Source organism: Tachyglossus aculeatus, chromosome 17 (genome assembly GCF_015852505.1).
Source record: "Tachyglossus aculeatus isolate mTacAcu1 chromosome 17, mTacAcu1.pri, whole genome shotgun sequence".
Lineage (NCBI taxonomy): Eukaryota > Metazoa > Chordata > Mammalia > Monotremata > Tachyglossidae > Tachyglossus > Tachyglossus aculeatus.
In genome coordinates this window covers 57,108,963-57,134,847 of record NC_052082.1, presented here as the reverse complement: position 1 = coordinate 57,134,847, position 25,885 = coordinate 57,108,963, and the positions used below count along the sequence as shown (strand labels likewise).

The 25,885-nt window shown below is 53.2% G+C and overlaps 1 protein-coding gene across 1 annotated transcript in view; it reads right to left on the bottom strand.

The window, feature by feature from the left end:
• SRRM3 (serine/arginine repetitive matrix 3) overlaps positions 1-25,885 on the bottom strand; it is an 80,105-nt gene that overhangs the window by 12,127 nt on the left and 42,093 nt on the right. The window contains exons 5-13 of the mRNA XM_038759892.1: positions 22,990-23,124; positions 20,822-20,902; positions 18,559-18,588; positions 18,210-18,278; positions 16,819-16,854; positions 16,469-16,519; positions 16,102-16,206; positions 15,679-15,862; positions 6,035-6,153 (exon numbers count right to left, since the gene is read on the bottom strand). Of these exons, the coding sequence (XP_038615820.1) occupies positions 6,035-6,153; positions 15,679-15,862; positions 16,102-16,206; positions 16,469-16,519; positions 16,819-16,854; positions 18,210-18,278; positions 18,559-18,588; positions 20,822-20,902; positions 22,990-23,124 (810 nt within the window). The remainder of the gene's footprint in view (positions 1-6,034; positions 6,154-15,678; positions 15,863-16,101; positions 16,207-16,468; positions 16,520-16,818; positions 16,855-18,209; positions 18,279-18,558; positions 18,589-20,821; positions 20,903-22,989; positions 23,125-25,885) is intronic.

The following is a 25,885-nucleotide window of genomic DNA, read 5'->3' as shown; positions in this document are numbered from 1 at the left end:
CAAGCACTGTTCAGATCACTGGGGTGGATACAAACAAATCAGACCGGACACAGCCCCGTCCCACATGGTGCTCACAGTCTTAATCAATCAATCAATCGTATTTATTGAGCGCTTACTGTGGGCAGAGCACTGGACTAAGCGCTTGGGAAGTCCAAGTTGGCAACATAGAGAGACGGTCCCTACCCAACAGTGGGTTCACAGTCTAAAAGGGGGAGACGGAGAACAAAACCAAACATACTAACCAAACGAAATAAATAGAATAGATACGTACAAGTAAAATAAATAGAGTATTAAGGGGTTGTCGTTGAGGCACAGAAAAATGAAGTGACCTGGCCAAGGTCACACTGCAGGCAAGTGGCGGAGCCAGGATAATAATAATAGTAATGATGATGGTATTTGTGAAGCACTTACTATGTGCCAAGCACCGTTCTAAGCGCTTGGGGAGTCCAAGTTGGCAACATATAGAGACAGTCCCTACCCAACAGTGGGTTCACAGTCTAAAAGGGGGAGACGGAGAACAAAACCAAACATACTAACCAAATAAAATAAATAGAATAGATAGGTACAAGTAAAATAAATAAATCAATAAGTAGAGTATTAAGGGGTTGTCGTTGAGGCACAGAAAAATGAAGTGACCTGGCCAAGGTCACACTGCAGGCAAGTGGCGGAGCCAGGATGATAATAATAATAATAATGATGATGGTATTTGTGAAGCACTTACTATGTGCAAAGCACCGTTCTAAGCGCTTGGGGAGTCCAAGTTGGCAACATATAGAGACGGTCCCTACCCAACAGTGGGTTCACAGTCTAAAAGGGGGAGACGGAGAACAAAACCAAACATACTAACCAAATAAAATAAATAGAATGGATAGGTACAAGTAAAATAAATAAATCAATAAATAGAGTATTAAGGGGTTGTCGTTGAGGCACAGAAAAATGAAGTGACCTGGCCAAGGTCACACTGCAGGCAAGTGGCGGAGCCAGGATGATAATAATAATAATAGTGATGATGGTATTTGTGAAGCACTTACTATGTGCAAAGCACCGTTCTAAGCGCTTGGGGAGTCCAAGTTGGCAACATATAGAGACGGTCCCTACCCAACAGTGGGTTCACAGTCTAAAAGGGGGAGACGGAGAACAAAACCAAACATACTAACCAAATAAAATAAATAGAATGGATAGGTACAAGTAAAATAAATAAATAGAGTATTAAGGGGCTGTCGTTGAGGCACAGAAAAATGAAGTGACCTGGCCAAGGTCACACTGCAGGCAAGTGGCGGAGCCAGGATGATAATAATAATAATAGTGATGATGGTATTTGTGAAGCACTTACTATGTGCAAAGCACCGTTCTAAGCGCTTGGGGAGTCCAAGTTGGCAACATATAGAGACAGTCCCTACCCAACAGTGGGTTCACAGTCTAAAAGGGGGAGACGGAGAACAAAACCAAACATACTAACCAAATAAAATAAATAGAATAGATAGGTACAAGTAAAATAAATAAATCAATAAGTAGAGTATTAAGGGATTGTCGTTGAGGCACAGAAAAATGAAGTGACCTGGCCAAGGTCACACTGCAGGCAAGTGGCGGAGCCAGGATGATAATAATAATAATAGTGATGATGGTATTTGTGAAGCACTTACTATGTGCCAAGCACCGTTCTAAGCGCTTGGGGAGTCCAAGTTGGCAACATATAGAGACGGTCCCTACCCAACAGTGGGTTCACAGTCTAAAAGGGGGAGACGGAGAACAAAACCAAACATACTAACCAAATAAAATAAATAGAATAGATAGGTACAAGTAAAATAAATAAATCAATAAGTAGAGTATTAAGGGGTTGTCGTTGAGGCACAGAAAAATGAAGTGACCTGGCCAAGGTCACACTGCAGGCAAGTGGCGGAGCCAGGATGATAATAATAATAATAGTGATGATGGTATTTGTGAAGCACTTACTATGTGCAAAGCACCGTTCTAAGCGCTTGGGGAGTCCAAGTTGGCAACATATAGAGACAGTCCCTACCCAACAGTGGGTTCACAGTCTAAAAGGGGGAGACGGAGAACAAAACCAAACATACTAACCAAATAAAATAAATAGAATAGATAGGTACAAGTAAAATAAATAAATCAATAAGTAGAGTATTAAGGGGTTGTCGTTGAGGCACAGAAAAATGAAGTGACCTGGCCAAGGTCACACTGCAGGCAAGTGGCGGAGCCAGGATAATAATAATAATAATGATGATGGTATTTGTGAAGCACTTACTATGTGCAAAGCACCATTCTAAGCGCTTGAGGAGTCCAAGTTGGCAACATATAGAGACAGTCCCTACCCAACAGTGGGTTCACAGTCTAAAAGGGGGAGACGGAGAACAAAACCAAACATACTAACAAAATAAAATAAATAGAATAGATAGGTACCAGTAAAATAAATAAATAAGTAAATAGAGTATTAAGGGGTTGTCGTTGAGGCACAGAAAAATGAAGTGACCTGGCCAAGGTCACACTGCAGGCAAGTGGCGGAGCCAGGATAATAATAATAATAATAATGATGGTATTTGTGAAGCACTCACTATGTGCAAAGCACCGGTCTAAGCGCTTGGGGAGTCCAAGTTGGCAACATATAGAGACAGTCCCTACCCAACAGTGGGTTCACAGTCTAAAAGGGGGAGACGGAGAACAAAACCAAACATACTAACCAAATAAAATAAATAGAATAGATAGGTACCAGTAAAATAAATAAATCAATAAATAGAGTATTAAGGGGTTGTCGTTGAGGCACAGAAAAATGAAGTGACCTGGCCAAGGTCACACTGCAGGCAAGTGGCGGAGCCAGGATAATAATAATAATAATGATGATAGTATTTGTGAAGCACTTACTATGTGCAGAGCACCGTTCTAAGCATTGGGAAGGTTACAAGGTGATCAATTTGTCCCACGGGGGGGCTCACAGTTTTAATCCCCATTTTACAGATGAGGTAACTGAGGCCCAGAGAAGTGAAGTCCTCCCTTCAAGACCTCCTCCAGGAGGCCTTCCCAGACTGAGCCCCCTCCTTCCTATCCCCCTCCTCCAAATGAAGCCCCTAGAACTGAACCGTGGGACTCAGTCTCCTCCTTCTGTGTCCTGAACCCCTCTAGTATCCCTCTCGGGGGTCCCCCGATATTCCGATTCACTCCCCAATCTCCTTGTCTACAGACCCGGCAGGTTCCACCATCTGGAGGGAATTCAGACCCGTGGGAAGGAGGAGCCTGATAGGAAATGGAAAGGAGGAATTGGTCTGCCCCGACCCTGCGCAAAATCAATGCTGTGTGACCTGGCAGGAATCATCTAACGTCTCTGTGTCTATCATCTATCCCTGGCCCTGGCTCGCAGGGTTGTTGGAAGCTCGAATCCACAGCCTCCAAGGAAGCCAGGGAAGGGAGCTCAAGAGGTCGTGCGGTCCAGGCCCCTGACTCCAAGCGGCTACAGAAGCAGCGTGGCTCAGTGGAAAGAGCCCGGGCTTTGGAGTCAGAGGTGGTGGGTTCAAATCCCGGCTCCACCAACTGTCAGCTGTGTGACTTTGGGCAAGTCGCTTCACTTCTCTGGGCCTCAGTGGCCTCATCTGTAAAATGGGGATGAAGACTGTGAGCCCCCCGTGGGACAACCTGATCACCTTGTAACCTCCCCAGAGCTTAGAACAGTGTTTGGCACTCAGTAAGTGCTTAATAAATGCCATCCTTATTATTACCCCAGTGCTTAGAACACTGCTTGGCACATAGTAAGTGCTAAACAAATACCATTATTATTATTATTATTGAGAAGCATTGTGGCTCAGTAGAAAGAGCCCGGGCTTGGGAGTCAGAGGTCGTGGGTTCTAATCCCGGCTCCGCCGCTTGTCAGCTGTGTGACTTTGGGCAAGTCACTTCGCTTCTCTGGGTCTCAGTTCCCTCAACTGTAAAATGGGGATGACGACTGGGAGCCCTACATGGGACAACCTGGTGGCCTTGCAATAATAATAGTAATGATGGCATTTATGAAGCGCTTACTATGTGCAAAGCACTGTTCTAAGCGCTTGTATTGACCCCAGCGCTTAGAACAGTGCTTGGCACAAAGTAAGCGCTTAACAAATACCGTAATTATAATTATTACTATAATTATTATCAGCGATTAGAACAGTGCTTGGCACAACGTAAGCGCTTAACAAATACCGTAATTATAATTACTACTATTATTACTATCAGCACTTAGAACGGTGCTTGGAACAAAGTAAGCGCTTAACAAATACCGTAATTATAATTACTACTATTATTACTATCAGCGCTCAGAACGGTGCTTGGCACAAGGTAAGCGCTTAACAAATACCGTAATTGTAATTACTACTATTATTACTATCAATCAGTGCTCAGAACGGTGCTTGGCACAAAGTAAGCGCTTAACAAATACCGTAATTATAATTATTACTATTATTACTATATCAGCGCTTAGAACGGTGCTTGGCACAAAGTATGCGCTTAACAAGTACGGTCATGATGATTACTACTATTATTACTATATCAGCGCTCAGAACGGCGCTTGGCACAAAGTAAGCGCTTAACAAATACCGTAATGACAATTACTACTATTATTACTATTTCCGCGCTTAGAACGGTGCTTGGCACATAGCAAGCGCTTCATGAATGCGATTATTTCTTTCTTTCTTTTACGAATTGGCCGACCGGCCTGGTCCCTCACGTGGGCGCGCGGCCCCGCCCCCCTCCTCACAGTCCCTCGAGGCCACGCCCCCTCCGCGCGGCCCCGCCCCTCCCCCATAGTCCCTCATGGCCCCGCCCCTCCCCGTGGCCCCGCCCCTCCCCATGGCCCCGCCCCCAGACAGGATCAGCCCTCGTGGCCCCGCCCCCTCCGAGCGCCCCCTCCCTCCGTGGCCCCGCCCCTCCGGCCCCCCTCCACGAGGCCCCTCCCCCCTCCCCGCGGCCCCGCCCCGCCCACAGCCCCTCGAGGCCCCGCCCCCTCCACGAGACCACGCGGGGGGGGCGGCCACGCCCCGTCTCCCCACGCCCTCGAGGTCCCGCCCCCTCCGTTCGACCCCCTCCCCTCCCCCCAACGCCCCGCCTCGCGGCCCCGCCCCTTCTCCCCAGGCCCTCGAGGCCCCACCCCCTCCGCACGGCCCCGCCCCTCCCCCACACCCTCGAGACCACGCCCCGGCCGCGAGGCCCCGCCCCGTCGAGGCCCCGCCTCCCTCCTCGCGACCCCTCCCCGGCCCCGCCCCTTCCCACAGTCCCTTTCGGCCCCGCCCCCGCCGCGCGGCCTCCTCCAGCCCCGCCCCTCTCCCTTCAGCCCCGCCCCACACCCTCGAGACCACGCCCCCACTACGAGGCCCCGCCCCCACCCCTCGAAGCCCCGCCCTCCTCCGTGCGACCCCCTCCCCGGCCCCCCCTCCGCGCGGCCCCTCCCCTCCCCACAGTCTCTCTCGGCCCCGCCCCCGGCGCTTGGCCTTCTCTAGCCCCGCCCCTCTCTCCTCAGCCCCGCCCCGCCACGAGGTCCCGCCCCTTCGAGAGGCCCCGCCTCCCTCCGTTTGGCCCCGCCCCTTCCCGCAGCCCCTCTCGGCCCCGCCCCCGGCGCTTGGCCTTCTCCAGCCCCGCCCCTCTCTCCTCAGCCCCGCCCCTCCGCCCCCACACCCTCGAAGCCACGCCCCTCCGCGAGGCCCTGCCCCTCTCGGCCCCGCCCCCGCCGCCTTCTCCAGCCCCACCCCTCTCTCCTCAGCCCCGCCCCCCGCACCCTCGAGGCCCCTCCCCCCTCCGCGAGGCCCCGCCTCCCTCCGCGCGGCCCCGCCCCTCCGCACAGTCCCTCTAGGCCCCGCCCCTCTCTCCTCGGCCCCGCCCTCCCACACCCTCGAGACCACGCCCCCTCCGCGAAGCCCCTCCCTTCGAGTCCCCGCCCCCTCCGTCGCGCGGCCCCGCCCCTCTTCTTGACCCCGCCCCCTCCATTCGGCCACGCCCCTTTCGCGAGGCCCCGTCTCCGTCCTCCCGCCCCGCCCTCCCGCGCACGCGCGCCCCGTCTCACTTCCGGGCGCGCGCCCCGCGGGTCCTGTCAGCGTCGGCCTGGTCGGCGGCTGAGGCGGCGGGGGCCGAGGCGGGGGCGGGCTGAGGCGGCCTCGGGGGCGGGGAGGTCGAGTCGAGCCTCTGGCGAGGACGGGGAGGGAAAAGGAGACAGAAACAAAAAAAGAAAAAGAAAGAAAAGAAGAAAAAACGGGGGCCTTTAAGGGCGGGGGGCTTCCGGGCCAACGGGCACAGCCGCAATGTCAAATGAACGTTGCAAAAACCGCAGGCTACCCAGACCCTAACCTGCCCCTTTCCTGCGTCCAACCTTCTTCACCTCAACGATGCAGCTCATGCAAATACCTCGGCATGCACAACACAAATTGAACGGAACAGATCGAAGAAGGGGAGGGGGGGGGGGTGGAGAAGAGAGAGAGGAGGAGGAGGAGGATGAGGAAAGATGGGGAGGAAGGGCTGGGACAGACCCCCCCTCACCAAAAATAAAAAAAGGGCCTTGGAAAGGCAGCCCCGGGGTGGAAACGGGGAAAGCTCGCCTCCCCAAGATGGAGAGACTTTCTTTTTTCCTCCCCCCTCCCGCCCTTGTGTGTGGAAGATGGGGAACCGTCACAGAAATCGCGGGGAAAATAGACACCGAGATCAATCGGAACCGACCCGGCCGTGAGGGCGAGTCGAGACACACACCGATGACGAGGGAGGGTGGCGGGGGTGGGGGGGAGAGAAAGGGAGTAGGGGAGGAAGAAGAATTCAGTTGAAACCGAAAGAAAAAGGGGAGGGAAAAAAAACCAAATCAAAACTCCACAAATGTCATCGATACTGAAATCAAAAGAACAAAATGTTTCTGAACTTCCCCTGGGAAACTCATCCATTTCCTTTTTTAGATATATATATATTTTTCTTCCTCAGAGTACTGTTGAGCTTGTAAGCAGCTTCCTACTGTCTGTTTTTTTTTTTCCTTTTAATTCTGATTAAGTCCCTCCTGGTTAACGTCCACTTACCAAAAAAGTGGCACTTCCTCCTTTAGTAGGTAAGGTGTGAAGAGAAGGGAAAAGTGGGGCAACATAAGTTCATCATTAGATTCACAAAAATGCAAGAGAGATAGAGAGAGATCAAAACGAAACAACCCCTGATGTCTCCTAGACCTCGGCCGGACCAACCTCGGGGGCTTCCAGGTGCAGGAGGGCGTGTGACGAAGAGCGTTCGCTTTATTATTTAAAGAAAGGAACAAAAACGGACAAAATGGGACGGTCCCCTCTGGTTTTGAGGAGGCAAAAAACGGGGAGGAGGAAACAGGCCCTGATGTTGAGGGGGCACAGACCCCTCAAGTCCCCTCGAGGGGTTGGCCCAAATAGGACAGATCTTCAAGGCCTGTTCTGGGGGCTGTGTGTTGGCCGTGCCGCGTCGTACCCCGGTTTCATCATTTCATCCGTGCCGGGAGCCATTTAGAAGAGGTCTGAGAGGAAACTGATTTTACAGGGACCTCTTGGAGGTGAAAAAGGGCAAGGAGCTGAAAAGATGGTACCCGCTCGGGCAGCTAGTCACTAAGAGCCTGCACTCAAAGCTCCGTCCCACAGGTTTCTGGGGGCTACAGGGACGCTCTTGGGGCATTAAACCAGGTTAGCAAAGAGCCGTATCCTAGGATGTGTTAATAATTGATGCCCGGCAACCGGAAAAGAGTGTGCCGACATCAGGTTTTGCTACGGGTGGAAGGAGCGGGCTGGTAAAAAAAAAAAACTGTTCCTATCTACAAGGCAGGATTAAATCCATATGGCGGCGAGAAGACACATCGTCTCTCCCTCGCTCATCCCTGACCCAGGCGGAAGCAACTGTAGCGGAGACCCATCGGAGCTGGGGTTTCCTCCCCAGGCAATCGAGGTCCGGTGCGGATTCAGCCACGGACCGAGACGGGGTGGAGGCCAACTTACTGGGGCTGTGACTGAAGAGCCGGGTCGGGTCTCCGCCCCAAACAAAGTCACTTGGGAGCCAAGGATGGAGCGGCCTTGTGCTCCTCGTGGACTGAGGTGTCGCGGGGGTAACTGGGGCGGATGGGGAGAGGTCCCGAGGTGGGGATGGTTCTCTCGTCTAAGTCAGCCGAACTTTGAGTCGGCGGCTCAGGCCCAACATGACGGCGGGCTCTGCCGGACGTCGCTGCAACCGAAGCAACGCTTCAGTGCCCCCGCCCTCCGCTCTTCCCTCTCCCTCTCTCTGTGGCCCCATAAACGCTTTTCCAGTGGGCAGTGATTGATTTCTGTGGAAGAGACACCAAGCAACAGTGCATCTCCTTCCCCTCACAGATCTGCACCTGCCCTCTTATCAAACCCTTAGGTATCCCCCTTCCCGATTTCCTCAGTGGCCCACCAGCCTGGGCATAGAACAAGGCCTCTCATCCCAACTCCCATGCTCCGACCCCACTGGAGGGGGATTTCCTCTTTCTGCCAGTGTGTGGGTTTGGACCTCTTCTGCTCGCTCTCCCTTCGTGTTTCTTGGGAGCTCAGCTGGGGCCCAGAAACTCCCGGCCCCTCCTGTGAGGAAGTAGGAGAGGAGGTCCAGGGAAGGCCACTTAGGATCAGGCGTCTGAATCCAAAGCTCCGGCTCCGGAGCCTCAAAACCCGACAGCATCCAGCCTGTGCCTCAAAACCAGACCAGGGGCACCTCAGCTCCAAGGCCCTAAGCCCTGCCACCACTTCTGAGACCTGCTTGTTGCTTTCACCCCACCAAACACGTGGGAAGGGACTGCGTGTCTGTGCGCTAAGGAGTTTCGCACAGTGCTCTGCACAGGGTAGATGCTCAGCAAATATTACAGATTGACCACTCTCCCACCCCTACTGCACGTCCAAATGCTGGGGACATTTTGAGGCCGAGGGGCTTACAGGCTGGGTGTGAGGAGCGAGTCTGCTTACGGGCCTCCACTGATTCCTCGTCGCAGAGCAATTTTTTGTGATCCTAGGAACCTCCAGGGGAGGGGAGAATTGACCTCTTGAGAGTTAGCTGGTCCATCCTTCTGCCTTCAAGGTGGGGAGCGTAACCAAACCAGTGTTTTCGGAAAATCCTCTGGGACAGAAATCCCTTCCAGCTACCCGGAATCTAGCAAGAGCTTCCCGGAGCCTTCCCTAAATCTCTCATGCTCTAGTTTTGGCCCTCTCTATTTTCTGCCCTCAGAGGAGATGGGTAGCTAATTGCCCTCGGGTAGCCCCAAGGCCTCAGACCCGCTCAGGAACCAGGGAGCTCTGTGACGTCACAGCTTAGCACCAGGGCGCCACTTATGACATCACAAACATTTCAGGCCGCCCAGTCATATCCCCCCCCACGGCCACAGCCCCCCATGCAGGCTCTGCCTCTTGTGCCCTCTGTTGCGAGGAAGGTCCTGCACGTTTACCTCTCCCCACTCTCATCCCAACTTGTACTTCCCAAGCGCTTAGTACAGTGCTCTGCGCACAGTAAGCGCTCAATAAATACGATTGATTGATTGATCTCAGCTCGCTCCACCCCAACCCAGCCGTCGCTGGTCACTGGCCATTACCCCAAGGCCCCAGCCCTGGCCTGGGGACTCAGAAGGCGTTGGCTCTCCCCAAATTCTCAACGGGCCTGGAGGGAAGGAGAAGATCCCAAACCAAGGCTTTCCTGGATGGGATCCTGATATCGCAGCCTCAAGGTCTCCCTCTCTCTCCCCCCGATTAACGGGCTGGGGGTCCCGCCAGGCACCCAGAGCTTAAACTAGTTACTGTCTCCCTTGGAAAGGTGGGGTGGGAATGCTCCTGGAGATCGTGGAGGGTCAGCACCTCCAAGCCGGGCTTCTTATCACCTCTCTCCACCTCTCCCTCTGGCAGGCCTCTTCCCACTGGGCCACCAGTGGACAGGGAAGGCCAGGGAGGATAGCAAAGTAGGAGAAAACAAAGCAGCTTCCTGAGGGTTGAGTTTCACGTACAGGAGAGACTTTTCCTCTTTCTCCCTAAATCTACCATCCCATCTGGTCGCAGTCAGCCCGGACCGTGAATCTCGGGGTCGGGGTTAGCTGGACGGGCCACTGGAGCGTCCAGTGGCTCAGCGGACCGAACATATCACACCGCTGAGGGGGAGCAAACACCACGCTTGGAGCCCTGAGACATACAGAAATGCATTCTAACAACGGAACAGGAAACAGAGGCAGAGAGGGAAAAGAAAAACAAAAATCGTGAACCAAAAGAAAGAACGAAACCAAACCAAAACAGGAGAAGAGGAGCATGGCTTTGTAGCTATTTGAAAAGAAAAAACAATATTATATATATATTTATCTATATACAAGTTAAAAGATTTGAGTCACCAAAGAAAGGGAGGGAGAGAAAGACCAAATTAGAGATTGACAGAGAGAACGAGAAAGAAAATAAACATTAAAATCAAGCTAAGTGCTTCAGCAGGCTTATCTGCAGATGGGAACGTGCGTAGTCGAATACCTACCTTCTGTTTGGTCAGTGACAGGGATGCAATAATAAAAACAGAAAACAATAATCTCCGCATTTGGAATGCAGAATGGGGAAAACAGACAATGACTCTTTAGTAATGTGCTTTAGACCCCTTTGCTAAGAAAGTTGTTCTCTGGGGAGTTTTGGCCCGAGGAGTGCGGATTTTTTTTAGGTTGAACAAGGTTGCAATTTCGATTAAAAAAAAAAATACCAGTTGTCTGAATCGCAGAACTCCTTAAGTCCCTCAACAAACATAAAACTTGGAAAGTGCATGCAGTAAGCATTGGATGGAGGCAGAGCAAAGTCGAGGTATTGAACCGGGATAGGGTTAGGAGAGAGAGAGGGAGAGAGAGAGAGAGGGAGAGAGAGAGAGTGGGCAATAGAAAAAACGATTGAAGGAGGAAGATGAAACCGAAATGAAATGTGATCATTTAAAAGGGAAGTCAACCATGTGGGATTTCTTTCTGGTCTTTCCCCTCAGCCATTTCTCCTTTGCCCTCCCTTGGCCTTGGCCAAAACCTATCCCCTAAAAGCATCCAAGATGTCAGGGATTTTCTTCTCCCCGTTCTCTGTGTCCCTTCCTTCCCCAGGAGGGGAAATTCAGGGAGGTTTGGAGTCACTCTTGCCATTCCTTCCCATCTTTCCTTTCCAGGACACCAAGGAAGAAAGGAGGGCAGCCCCAGCTGGATCTTCCCCCTCATTTCACTAAGGGAAGATCCTTCCCTCCAATCGTCATCTTTGTCGGAATTCGAGTTGTCTAGGGAGCCTAAGTGCCCCTCTCCCTCTGCCCCACTGTGAGTGGCAGGATTTCTGTAGGGGGCCTGGGAGCGGGAAGGTGGTGGGACCTCAGCCCCTTTGGATTTGGCCCCAGATATGGGGAAGAAGGATCCCAGAGGAACTTTCTAGCCTCTCTACCCTGGGTCCCTAGAGGGATCGTCCGCTCAGGGGGAGATACATAGAAGCCGAAAGTGCAGAGCTGCTCTTTCCGGCCGGCTCTGAAGACTATTACGCCTCATCTCCCCTTCTCCTAGAATCCACCCTCCCACCCCACTCCTTTGGCCAGGACTCCTCAAGCCTTCTGGGCCATCCTTGGATCCGGCAACCTCTTTGGAAGAGTAGTTATGGGAACTCGAGTCCGTTTGAGTCGTTCTGCAGCATATTTTTCTGCCAGAACTAAAACAGCCACTACTGGGCCCCGCCTATCCAGTAAGGACCACCCCTCCCCGTGCCTGGAAAGACCACTGCAAAATCTTGGTTCTTGACCCACCGACAGGGTGGCTATTTGGGGACTCCCGGCGGGGGAGAGGAGGAAGAGAGAAAAGCCGGAGAAGGTTGGCCAACTCCTCCATATCCAAGTCTCCTCCTGCTATTCTCACCCGGCCCCATCTCTTCCCAAGTCCGGATGCTGAACACAGAGGGGAGGTAGCCTGGGCCCACTCGCCACTCTTTCATCTGGCCTAGAAGGGCCAGGGCTAGCTTTGTCTGCTAGGGAAATTCTCGGGATAAGGCCGTAGGGAATTAGGAAATCAACTCCCACCTCCTCTCACGTCACACGGGGCCTCGTGCCCAGCGAGTGCTCGCAGCTGTCCAGCCAACGGGCTGACAGGCACCGAACGGACAAAACTTGAGGAAATCCGTCTGCTGGGAATGACGCCTCATTGGCAAGGCATGGCGTCTGGGGGCGTTGGCACCCCGTAGCCGTGGCCCCTAGGCACCGGCTCTGGCTATTTGAGAAAAGTAACCAAATCACGTCTGAATTCCGGGGCCCCCGGTTGAAGGGGATGGGATCGGGCCTGGATACTGCTCTGAACAGTTACCTTCCCTTTTAAAATCCAGTTCGGGGACGGGAAGGGGGAGGCGGAAGGGCAGAATGCGTGTGTATCACGTTCACTGAATATTCCAAACCAGATCTCCGTGTTTATGGATGAGGCTTCCACAGAACACACACAGGAAAGCAAAATTCCAGAACCACATGAACACAAAAGGATATCTGGGGGGAAAAAGAACCAAAAAACAACAACCCAGAAACGTCGAACTGATTTTGCATTTCTGGATGTGGCGGAAGGAAAGGAAACCCAAAGAGAAGAGGAAGAAGCTGGGATGCTGTCCAGCTCTTCCTCCCCTCCCTCTCCCTGCCTACCGAACAAGAAGAAACCCTGCCTCCCCGCCGTTTCCAGGGGGCCTCAAAACGAGCGAGGGATTAATCGAGACCACCGTTCGGGGTTCAATAGTCTGCCGGGCCGGTGAGGGGGCCAGACGGACGACAGAATCGGGTCATCTTGGAGGACCGAAGAAGCCAAACCCAACCCAGAACCAGCGGCTCTCTCAGACCGAAGTCCCGACTCCCTTTCCAACACATCGGCCGCGGAGGTGGAAGGCCCGAAACGCCCCGCTGGGTAGCCCAGGAAGGGATCAAGAGGGAGACGAAAAGAGAGACCAGAGGACACATTTGGAGCGGGGACGAGGGGGAGGTTTGGAGAGGTGTTGCCTTAAGAAGGGGCGGGAAGGGAGACGGAGGAACGAGGACAGTCCAAGACGCTGTTGGTGAAGCGAACGGATGGAAAAGGTCCGCTTCCGTGGGGGTTGGGGGACGAGGGGGCAGGCTGTGGCCCCGGACTGGCCCCGGTTCTGCTTTCAGTCCGGGGAACGTAGAATTCAATGGGAGAGAGACCCGCTTTTTTATAAATCAGCGCCCTACGTTTTCAGGGAGAGAAACCGGCTGAAGCCATTTCCTGTCCTCTCTGGCGGCCGTCCTGCGGGAAACTGCTCGGGGAGCGGGACGCCCTGCAAGTTCGGCCTCTCCTCAGCCCCAAGGGCACGTGGCCTGTGTCAGTCGTGGCTTCTATCCTCCTCCCCGCCTCAGTGGCTAGTGGGATTCAGCAAAATGGCCACCACCCTCTCGGGGGGGACGGGGAAAAGGCCTCCACTGAGTTGCTCCCTCCAATTCGGGCTCCTCTATTCAGGCCGTGGGCCTTTATGGAGCCATTTGGACCCCCCTGAGTTGACAGGAGTTGGGGAGACTACACTGGGCCCGGTGGAGTCCTGGTCCTGCTGGAAGGCAACAGGGCCTCGGGGAGCAACTCCCAGGGGTGCAGATGGCCCCACCCGGGGCTAGACTGGGCTGTCCTTCCTCAGGCTTGAGGCCACCCAACATCAAAGTCGACGACCCACCCTGAGGGGAAGACCTCTCCTGACCGGCCCCACCTGGACCCAGCGTCAACCAACCTGATTCTGCACCAATATTTTTGTGTGAGTGTGTGACCGGAAGCCCCGGGCTTTGCCTCGATGGAGGGGAGACGCTCTTGGAAAAACAAAACAAAACAAAAAAACAAACCAAAAAGCAAAACAAAGGAAAAGGAAAAGGAGGAAAACAATCGAAAACATCAAAATAAAAACCAACCGACGCACACATGATTCGCTGCCATGCTGAGACCCCCCCGGAGGCGGAGTTTGCGGTTCTGAGGAATGATGGAGGGACCGGCCTGTGCCCCCCGGCCCGGGGTTTGGGGAGGAGGCAGGGGCAGGGGCAGAAAGGACATGAAACTTTAAGAGCAGTTGCCCCGATTTGTGGCCTTCGGGGCGGGTGAGCCCATCCGATCCATCCTGGGCCTGGGGTGAAAACAGGGATGAAGGAATTACCTCCGGCCTGCAAAGAGAGGCTGGAGGAGGCTGGAGCAGGGAGAGCCCTGAGACTAGTGTCAGCAAATGTGCCACTTGGTTGTTTTGTACTTCCCAAGCGCTTAGCACAGTGCTCTCCCCACAGAGGGCACTCAGTAAATACTACCACTGCTACTACTACTACTACTAGGGTGAGGAGGGGTAAGGACAGGGATGGGATGGGGGAGTAAAGGGAGGTCGGCCTTTTTGCTCCAGACTGGGAGCTCGTTGTGGGCAGGGAATGTGTCTTTTAATTAATGATAATAATAATGGTGGCATTTGTTAAGCACTTACTACATGCGCAGCACTGTTCTAAGCACTGGGGAGGTTACAAGGTGGTCATGTTGTCTCGTGGCGGGCTCACAGTCTTCATCCCCATTTTACAGACGAGGGAGCTGAGGCCCAGAGAAGTTAAGCGACTTGCCCAAAGTCGCACAGCTGACAATCGGCAGAGCCGGGATTTGAACCCAAGTCCTCTGACTCCAAAGCCCGTGCTCTTTCCACTGGGCCACGCTGCTTCTCAATACGATATTGCTGTATTGTCCTCTCCCAAGCACTTAGTAGAGTGCTCAGCACCCAGTAGGCGCTCAGTAAATACCACCGACTGATTGACTAACTGCTTGCCTGCTCTAGAGGCAGCGAGGCTTAGGAGGAAAGTGATAATAATAATAATAATTTTGGTATTTGTTAAGCGCTTACTATGTGCAAAGCACTGTTCTCAGCGCTGGGGAGGATACAAAGTGATCAGGTTGTCCCGTGTGGGGCTCACAACCTTCATCCCCATTTTACAGATGAGGCAACTGAGGCACAGAGAAGTTAAGGGACTCGCCCAAAGTCACACAGCTGACAAGCGGTGGAGCTGGGGGAGCTGGGGCCTAACCCTCGCGTTGAACGTGACTCCCTGTGTGGCTCCGGACAAGCCGCTTAATTTCTCCGGGCTCCTCCGTCTAATCGGGGGGTCAGGAGCTGCCCTTCTCCCGAGTGGGGAAATTAAAGGCTCCAGAGCGCCTAATGGCTGATGATGAGAAGCAACCATTTCAGCCACCCAAAGGGGCCCGAAGGCCTAGTTTCTAGCCCCCGACCAGGCAGCCGAACTGCCGTGTGGCCTCAGATGGGTTCCTTAATCTCTCTGAGCCTCCGGTTTCCCTCCTGTGAAATGGGTCGATCAGAAGGTGTGGCCTCCCCCTGCTACCCGTTCTGTCCGGCCAGGGTCTACGGGATGGGCACCAGGCTGGGATTGCCGCCCAACATGGGGGGATGCACCGATGTTTCCCAGTGACTCCTAAGGGGGTACAATTTCCCTCCGAGTTAAGGCAGTGAGTGGGGAGGGGTCAATGACAAGACGACAAGCCCGAGGGGTCTCCCTTCTCGAGAGTCCGGAGGGAGGGAATGGCCCGCTCCGGAGCCGGCCTGTCCACCTGGAAACGGGAAGCGAGTCCGAAAGAGGGTGGATGGCTGTGGCGCGGCGGTGGCGGGTAGTAGGGGGGATCGGAGCGGGGGTCGGAAAGGGAGGGAGGGAGGATGATGAACCATGGCGAAAGCGAAGAGTACGTACATCCTGTGGGCGAGCAGGCGGGCTGGCCCTGCCCTGGCTGGAGCGCCCGTTGTGCGCGCTGCCCCGGTGCCCGTTCTGGTGCGGCGTGGCCGATCTGCTGTGGCCGGGGGATGAGGAGGACCGGCTCCCGCTGGACCGTCGGCTGCTGGGCTTGGGGCCGTCCTCTCGGTGCTTGGGACTCGGCCTGAGGGCGGGGAGCGCGGAGGTCAGGGGTGGAGGGGCCGCAGTGGGGGGCAGAGGGCAGGTGATCTGGGACCTGCCGGGGGTCGCCTTGTCTTCCCAGGAGGTATCGGGATGGGGCCAGGAATGGCTGGGGGGTGAACCCTGGGAGTGGAAGGTTGGAGATGGAGCCTGGGCCTCAGGCTTCCGGGCGAGCCCGGGCCTTGGGGCTGGACCAGAGGGATGAGGGATGAGTGGACCGACCTGCTGGGAGATTTGAAGCTGCTGGAGTCTGAGGAGAGCGAAGTACAGCGGGAACTGCAGCTGCTGCGGCGGTGACCCCTCCGCACGGGGGATTCGCTGGGGGGCCTGCGGCGGGGAGGAGGACGAGGAGGAAGAGGAGGCCGTGGAGACGGTGGGGCGGGAGCGCGGCCAAGCCGGCCCTCATCATCCACACCCCCCCACGACACCTGGCTGGGGTCCCCTCCTCCTTTCCCACCTCCCCGTGGCCCCAGCACCTCCCTCGACCGGAGGCCAGGCCAACGAGGGCCCAGGTCATCGGGGTCAGGGGATTGAGGGGAGTGGGCGTCGAGTGGCCCGCAAGGTGGTCCGGGCCCGGACGGCCCCTCACCTCTTCCGCTCTTTGTTCCTCTCTTTCCTTTTGTTCTTGGGGCTCTTGGCTCTGCAAAGCAGGGTGGGGAGGGGGCTGGAGACCGGGAGGCTGATCCCGCTTCACCCCGCTTCCTTCTTCCATCCAAGGACGGTGGGTGACGGCCCAGATTGGGGCCCGGCTCCTCAGCCCCCTCTGGCCTGGTCCGGGGGGCTGGGGGGCTAGCCCGAAGCCCTCTGTAGTAGTGCCCACCCACCCCCCGTCCCTTCTCGCCACCCCCTCCAAGGGTCTGATGCCCCGGGGGGCCGGAGGGGAAGGGGCTAGTGTCCAAGGAGGAGCGGGATGGTGGCTTGGATGCTGGAGATTCTCACCTGTATCTGCGCTTCCTCCTGGATCCTGACTCAGACCTGTGGCGGGAGAGGCGGAGGGAGGGTCCGCTGAGCCGGTGTGGAAGGGGTTAATAATAATTGCAGTATTTGTTAAGCGCTTACTATGTGCCAGGCCCTGTACCAAGTGCTGGGGTGGATACAAGCCAATCAGGTTGGACACAGTCCATGTCCCAAGCAGGGCTCACAGGCTCAATCCCCATTTTCCAGGTGAGGCAACCGAGGCCCAGAGAAGTGAAGTGACTTGCCCGAGGTCACACAGCTGACAAGTGGCGGGACGGGGATTAGAACGCATAATCAGGTTGGACACAGTCCATGTCCCATGTGGGGCTCACAGGCTCAATCCCCATTTTCCAGATGAGGCAACCGAGGCCCAGAGAAGTGAACTGACTCGCCCAAGGTCACACAGCTGACAAGTGGCAGGACGGGGATTAGAACGCATTACCTCGTAGGGAAGCAGCGTGGCACAGTGGAAAGAGCCCTGGCTTTGGAGTCAGAGGCCATGGGTTCAAATCCCGGCTCCGCCAATTGTCAGCTGGGTGATTTTGGGCAAGCCTCTTAACTTCCCTGTGCCTCAGTTCCCTCATCTGTAAAATGGGGATGAAGGCTGTGAGCCCCCCTGTGGGACAACCTGATCACCTTGTAACCTCCGCAGTGCTTAGAACAGTGCTTTGCACATAGTAAGCACTTAATAATTGCCATTATTATTATTATAACCTTCCGATTCTCAGGCCTGGGCTCCATCCGCTACTCCATGCTGCTTCCCGGTTAACCCTCCCGTGTCCGCTTATAATAATAACAACGTTGGTATTCGCAGAGAAGCGGCGTGGCTCAATGGAAAGAGCCTCGTCTTGGGAGTCAGAGGTCATAGGTTCAAATCCCGGCTCCGCCAATTGTCAGCTGTGTGACCTTGGGCAAGTCACTTCACTTCTCTGGGCCTCCGTTACCTCATCTGTCAAATGGGGGTTAAGACTGTGAGCCCCACATGGGACAACCTGATCACCTTGCATCCTCCCCAGCGCTTAGAACAGTGCTGTGCACATAGTAAGTGCCTAATAATTGCCATTATTATTATTGTAAGCTTCTGATTCTCAGGCCTGGGCTCCACCAGCTACTCTATGCTGCTTCCCGGTTAACCCTCCCCTGTCCGCTTATAATAATAATAATAATGTTGGTATTTGTTAAGCGCTTACTATGTGCCAGGCGGACCCTTACCCCCCGCCCCCTGTGTCTGAGACCGTGGGGAGGGGGGCGGGAGGGTCGGGGGGCTTCTTGCTGTCCCCACTTCCCATCCACAACGACTCGCTCGTGGCCCCCTGCCCCCAGGGGGGTGGACGTCAAGGGGGATGGAGAGAGGGGCAGGGGTGGGGTGATACCTATCTCGCCTGTGCCTCTTCCCAATCCCAGTCCTCTTCCTCTTGTGCTGGGGCGAGGAGCTGTCGAAGCTGCGGACAGAGCGTGGTTGGGGGGTCCGTGAGGCCTGAGCTGCGGGGAAGGGGGGTCTCCCCTCTCCCCGGACCCCGGCGGCCCTTGACTCGACAAGACCTCCCATCCTTCCCCCCCACCCAAACCCCATCTTTGGGGTGGGGAGGGGGGCAAGGTCAGAGATGCATCCAGTTCTTGACCCTTTGGGGCCTGAAGAAAGAGGCCTCTGGCCTGCCCACCCCATCGCCCAGTGGATGCCCCCCGAAGCCCACCAGGCCCACGGGCAGTGGGGTCCCTCACCTGCAGTCCGAATCCACTTTCCTCTTCTTTCTGCGGCCGGTCCGGTCCAGTCCCGGTGAGGCAGGGGGCAGACAGTAGAGTGAGCGGACGGGGGGCCGGGGACCCAGGAACCCGGGGAACTGAGGCCCAGTGTTGTGGCGGGGGGGAGGCAAACGCTGCCTCAATCAATCAATCAATCAATCAATCGTATTTATCGGGCGCTTACTGGGTGCAGAGCACTGGACTAAGCGCTTGGGAAGTCCAAGTTGGCAACATAGAGAGACGGTCCCTACCCAACAGTGGGCTCACAGTCTAAAAAGGGGCTCCCAAATGGTTCTGCCCCCTCCAGAAAGACCCAAGAGGAGGGGTGGGAAGGGACGCAGAAGAAGACGGGGAAGTGGGCCTGATCACTGAGAATGATGATGATGATGATGGCATTTGTTAAGCACTTACTATGTGCAGAGCACTGTTCTAAGCGCTGGGGGGGGGATACAAGGTGATCAAGTTGTCCCACGTGGGGCTCACAGTCTTAATCCCCATCGTACAGATGAGGTCACTGAGGCTCAGAGAAGTTAAGTGACTTGCCCGAGGTCACACAGCAGACATGTGGCGGAGTTGGGATGGATGATAATAATAATGATAGCATTTATTAAGCGCTTACTCTGTGCAAGGCACTGTTCTAAGCGCTGGGGAGGTTACAAGGGTGATCAGGTTGTCCCACGTGGGGCTCACAGTCTTCATCCCCATTTTCCAGATGAGGTAACTGAGGCCCAGAGAAGTGAAGCGACTTGCCCAAAGTCACCCAGCTGACAATTGGCAGAGCCAGGATTTGAACCCATGACCTCTGACTCCAAAGCCCGGGCTCTTTTCCACTGAGCCACGGAGCCACGCGGACTTCTCAGCGATGGATGTGTGTATGTGTGTGTGCACGTGTGAGCACGTGTGTGTGTGTGTGTATGTGTGTGTTTTGGGGGGGAGGTGAGGAGGGGGTCTCCTCAGCCTCCTTTCTCTGCCCCTTGGCCTGGGAGCAGAAACAGCTGTCGATTCATTCATTCATCCAATCGTATTTATTCATTCATTCATCCAATGGTATTTACTGAGCGCTTACTGTGTGCAGAGCACTGGACTAAGCGCTTGGGAAGTACAAATCGGGATTGCACAGTCAATGGGATTGTGTGTGTGTGTGTGTGTTGGCGGGGGGGGGGGGGGGAGTCCCAGAGACTGTCTCCCGGCCCTTGGCTGCATTCTATTTATTTTATTAATGCTGTGCATTTAGCTTTAATTCTATTTGTTCTGACGACTTGACACCTGTCCACATGTTTGGTTTTGTCGTCTGTCTCCCCCTTCTAGACTGGAAGCCCGTTGTGGGGTAGGGACCATCTCTATGTGGCGCCAACTTGTACTTCCCAAGTGCTTAGTACAGTGCTCTGCACACAGTGAGCGCTCAATAAATACGATTGAATGAATGAATGAATGGAGCCCCCTCCCACACCCTCACAGCTGCTTCCAAATCATCATCATCATCAATCGTATTTATTGTGTTTATCCAAATGTATTTATCCATTTATGTATTTATGTATTTATATTTATTTATATAATTTTTATTTTTATTTTTTTATTATTTATATTTTTATTTATTTATATATTATTTATGTATTTATAATTGTATGTATTTATGTATTTATCCGTATTTATCCAAATGTAGTGAAGCAGTGTGGCTCAGTGGAAAGAACCCAGGCTTTGGAGTCAGAGGTCACGGGTTCGAATCCCGCCAATTGTCAGCTGGGTGACTCTGGGCAAGCCGCTTCACTTCTCTGGGCCTCAGTGACCTCATCTGGAAAATGGGGATTAAAACTGTAAGCCCCCCCACCGTGGGGCAACCTGATCACCTTGTCACCTCCCCAGCGCTTAGAACAGTGCTTTGCGCAGAGTAAGCGCTTCACAAATACCATCATTATTATTAGTGGGAGTGGGAGAGAGGATCGATCGATTGATTGAAGGTTCACAACCCAGGAGCAAGAGAAGGGAGACATGTTCCCTTTCTCCCCCTTGCCTACCCTCTCTTCCCCGGCCTTCCGGGCTTCCCGGGGATCACTGGGGTGGGGGAACTGCCCCCCGCTCCTGCCTCAGTTTACAATTTTGGGGTCGGGGGCGATGAGTCCCGCAGATCCCATGGCTTGGGCCTGCTCCTCTCTCCTCAGGCCACCCTAATCAGCGGTGGGGCCTGGGACCGGACGGGAGTCGGGAATGTTTCCCGGTCCGATTTCCCCGGAGAGACACTCACCGGTTCCGGCGATGACCCGATTTCTTCTTCTTTTTCTTCTTGGGGGGAGGAGAGAGCGAGCTGCTTGACTGGTGGGTGGTCCTGCCGGGGGGGAAGGGGGAGATAATAATAATAATAGTAATAATGTTGGCATTTGTTAAGCGCTTACTATGTACGAAGCACTGTTCTAAGCGCTTGGGGGATACAAAGTGATCAGGTTGTCCCACGTGGGGCTCACAGTCTTCATCCCCATTTGACAGATGAGGTCACTGAGGCTCAGAGAAGTGAAGTGACTTGCCCAAGGTCACACAGCAGGCATGTGGCGGAGCCGGGATTCGAACCCATGACCTCTGACTCCATCATCATCAATCATATTTATTGAGCGCTTACTGTGTGCAGAGCACCGTACTAAGCGCTTGGGAAGTACAAATTGGCAACATCTAGAGACGGTCCCTGCCCAACAGTGGGCTCACAGTCTAAAAGGGGGAGACGGAGAACAAATCCAAACATACTAACAAAATAAAATAAATAGAATAGATATGTACAAGTAAAATAAATAAATAGAGTAATCATCATCATCAATCGTATTTATTGAGCGCTTACTATGTGCAGAGCACTGTACTAAGCGCTTGGAAAGTATAAATTGGCAACATATAGAGACAGTCCCTACCCAACAGTGGGCTCACAGTCTAAAAGGGGGAGACAGAGAACAAAACCAAACATACTAACAAAATAAAATAAATAGAATAGATATGTACGAATGAAATAAATAAATAAATATGTACAAACATATATCCATATATATAGGTGCTGTGGGGAAGGGAAGGAGGTAAGATGGGGGGAATGGAGAAGGGGACGAGGGGGAGAGGAGGGAAGGGGCTCAGGGTGGGAAGGCCTCCTGGAGGAGGTGAGCTCTCAGTAGGGCCTTGAAGGGAGGAAGAGAGCGAGCTTGGCGGATGGGCAGAGGGATTGGGGGCATTCCAGGGATTGGGGGAGGACGTGGCCGGGGGTCGATGGTGGGACAGGCGAGAACGAGGCCTAACGGTGAGGAGATTAGCGGTGGCAGAGGAGCGGAGGGTGCGGGCTGGGCCGGAGAAGGAGAGAAGGGAGGTGAGGTAGGAGGGGGCCAGGGGATGGATGGACAGCCTGGAAGCCCAGGGTGAGGGGTTTCTGCTTGATGCGCAGATTGATCGGTAGCCACTGGAGATTTTTGAGGAGGGGAGTGATAGGCCCAGAGCGTTTCTGGACAAAGATAATCCGGGCAGAAGCATGAAGTATGGATTCCTTCCTCTCCCCCTCATCCCCCTCTCCATCCCCCCATCTTACCTCCTTCCCTTCCCCACAGCACCTGTATATATGTATATATCTTTGTACATATTTATTACTCTATTTATTTATTTATTTATTTTATTTGTGCATATCTATTCTATTTATTTTATTTTGTCAGTATGTTTGGTTTTGTTCTCTGTCTCCCCCTTTTAGACTGTGAGCCCACTGTTGGGTAAGGACACTGTTGGGTAGGGTCTCTATATGTTGCCAATTTGTACTTCCCAAGCGCTTAGTACAGTGCTCTGCACATAGTAAGCGCTCAATAAATACGATTGATGATGATGATGATTGAAGTGGGGAAAGACACAAGGATGGGAGATCAGAGAGAAGGCTGATGCAGACTCCAAAGCCCGGGCTCTTTCCACTGAGCCACGCTGACCCCTCGGCCGGAGTGGGGTGGGTCGAGAAGCAGCGTGGCTCAGTGGAAAGAGCCCGGGCTTTGGAGTCAGAGTTCATGAGTTCAAATCCTGGCTCCGCCAATTGTCAGCTGGGTGACTTTGGGCAAGTCACTTCACTTCTCTGGGCCTCATCTGTAAAATGGGGATTAAAACTGTGAGGCCCCCCCTTGGGACAACCTGATCACCTTGTAACTTTCCCAGCGCTTAGAACAGTGCTTTGCACATAGTAAGCGCTTAATAAATGCCATTATTATTATTATTATTATTATTAGGGTGGAGGGCGGCCAGCGAAGTGGCAGGGATGGGATGGTGGTCGCAGGCCTAGGCCCGCCATGGCTTCCCGCTTGCCTCAAGTGGGGACCCCCTTTCCTCCTCCGTCCCCCCCCGACCCTCAGTCCAAACCAGGTCACCCTCTCCTCTCCTGAAGCCCCCTCCCACCCCCTGAGCATCCCCCAAACACACCTGTACTCGCGGTGGTGGCCCTCATCCCGATAACAGTCGGAGGGACAATTACACTCCAGCAGACAGTCGTCGCCATACTGGGGGTACTCCAGGCCCGGCTCCTCTCCCTCCGCCAGGTGGTGAGGCTGGATCACTCTGCCACAGAAAGAGTCACTCGGTCCTATTTATTGAGCGCTTACTGTGCGCGGGGCACTGTACTGAGCGCTTGGGGGAGGGCAGAGAAGCAGCGGAAAGAGCGCGGGCTTGGGAGTCGAACGCTTGGGAGAGGACAGAGAAGCAGTGTGGCTCAGTGGAAAGAGCGCGGGCTTGGGAGTCGCAGGTCCTGGGTTCGAATCCTGCCTCCCCCACGTATCTGCTGTGTGACCTTGGGCAAGTCACTTCACTTCTCTGTGCCTCAGTTCCCTCATATGTAAAATGTGGATTAAGACTTGTGAGCCCCACATGGGACAACCTCATCTCCTTGTGTTCTCCCCAGTGCTTAGAACAGTGCTTTGCACATAGTAAGCGCTTAACAAATACCAACATTATTATTATCCTTTTAGACTGTGAACCCACTGTTGGGTACGGACTGTCTCTATATGTTGCCAACTTGGACTTCCCAAGTGCTTAGTACAGTGCTCTGCACACAGTAAGCGCTCAATAAATACGATTGATGATGATGATGATGACAACCTCATCTCTTTGTGTTCCCCTCAGCGCTTAGAACAGTGCTTTGCACACAGTAAGCGCTTAACAAATACCAACATTATTATTATCCTTTTAGACTGTGAACTCACTGTTGGGTACGGACTGTCTCTATATGTTGCCAACTTGGACTTCCCTAGTGCTTAGTACAGTGCTCTGCACACAGTAAGCGCTCAATAAATACGATTGATGATGATGATGATGACAACCTCATCTCTTTGTGTTCCCCCCAGCGCTTAGAACAGTGCTTTGCACATAGTAAGCGCTTAACAAATACCAATATTATTATTATCCTTTTAGACTGTGAGCCCACTGTTGGGTAGGGACTGTCTCTATATGTTGCCAACTTGGACTTCCCAAGCGCTTAGTACAGTGCTCTGCACACAGTAAGCGCTCAATAAATACGATTGATGATGATGATGATGACAACCTCATCTCTTTGTGTTCCCCCCAGCGCTTAGAACAGTGCTTTGCACATAGTAAGCGCTTAACAAATACCAATATTATTATTATCCTTTTAGACTGTGAGCCCACTGTTGGGTAGGGACTGTCTCTATATGTTGCCAACTTGGACTTCCCAAGCGCTTAGTACAGTGCTCTGCACACAGTAAGCGCTCAATAAATACGATTGAAGATGATGATGATGACAACCTCATCTCCTTGTGTTCCCCCCAGCGCTTAGAACAGTGCTTTGCACATAGTAAGCGCTTAACAAATACCAACATTATTATTATCCTTTTAGACTGTGAGCCCACTGTTGGGTAGGGACCGTCTCTATATGTTGCCAACTTGAACTTCCCAAGCGCTTAGTACAGTGCTCTGCATACAGTAAGCGCTCAATAAATACGATTGATTGAGTGATTGATTGACACCTGTATATATGTATATATGTTTGTACAGGTTTATTACTCTATTTATTTATTTATTTTACTTGTACATATCTATTCTATTTATTTTATTTTGTTAGTATGTTTGGTTTTGTTCTCTGTCTCCCCCTTTTAGACTGTGAGCCCACTGGTGGGTAGGGACCATCTCTAGATGTTGCCAACTTGGACTTCCCAAGCGCTTAGTACAGTGCTCTGCACACAGTAAGTGCTCAATAAATACAATTGATTGATTGATTGTACCTATCTATTCTATTTTATTTTGTTAGTATGTTTGGTTTTGTTCTCTGTCTCCCCCTTCTAGACTGTGAGCCCGCGGTTGGGTAGGGACTGTCTCTATGTGTTGCCGACTTGTACTTCCCAAGCGCTTAGTACAGTGCCCTGCACACAGTAAGCGCTCAATAAATACGATTGATGATGATCATGATGACTGTCTCTAGATGTTGCCAACTTGGACTTCCCAAGCGCTTAGTCCAGTGCTTTGCACACAGTAAGCGCTCAATAAATACGATTGATTGATTGTACATATCTATTCTATTTATTTGATTTTGTTAGTATGTTTGGTTTTGTTCTCTGTCTCCCCCTTCTAGACTGTGAGCCCGCTGTTGGGTAGGGACTGTCTCTATGTGTTGCCGACTTGTACTTCCCAAGCGCTTAGTACAGTGCCCTGCACACAATAAGCGCTCAATAAATACGATTGATTGATTGATTGATTGATTGATTGATTGATAGGTAGTGGTGGGATCATCTGCTGTAGTTACCACATGTGGCCACCAGAGGGCAGAGCCACCGCCCAGTGGGGGGCGGCTAGGACAGCGCCCTTTTAGTCATTCATTCATTCATACTTATTGAGCGCTTACTGTGTGAAGAGCACTGTAATAATAATAATAATAATGGCATTTGTTAAGCGCTTACAATGTGCAAAGCACTGCTCTAAGCTCTGGGGAGGTTACAAGGTGATCAGGTTGTCCCGGGGGGAGCTCACATTAGTCCCCATTTTCCAGATGAGGGAACTGAGGCCCAGAGAAGTGAAGTGACTTGCCCAAAGTCACCCAGCTGACAACTGGCAGGGCCGGGATTTGAACCCATGACCTCTGACTCCAAAGCCCGGGCTCTTTCCACTGAGCCACGCTGCTTCTCTGTACTAAGCGCTTGGGAGAGTCCAGTATAGAACAGTCAACAGGCACTGCCCACAGCGAGCTGATAGTCTAGGAGGCAGTCAGTCGAATTTACTGAGCGCCTACTGTGTGCAGAGCACAGCGTGGCTCAGCGGAAAGAGCCCGGGCTTTGGAGTCAGAGGTCATGGGTTCAAATCCCGCCTCTGCCAA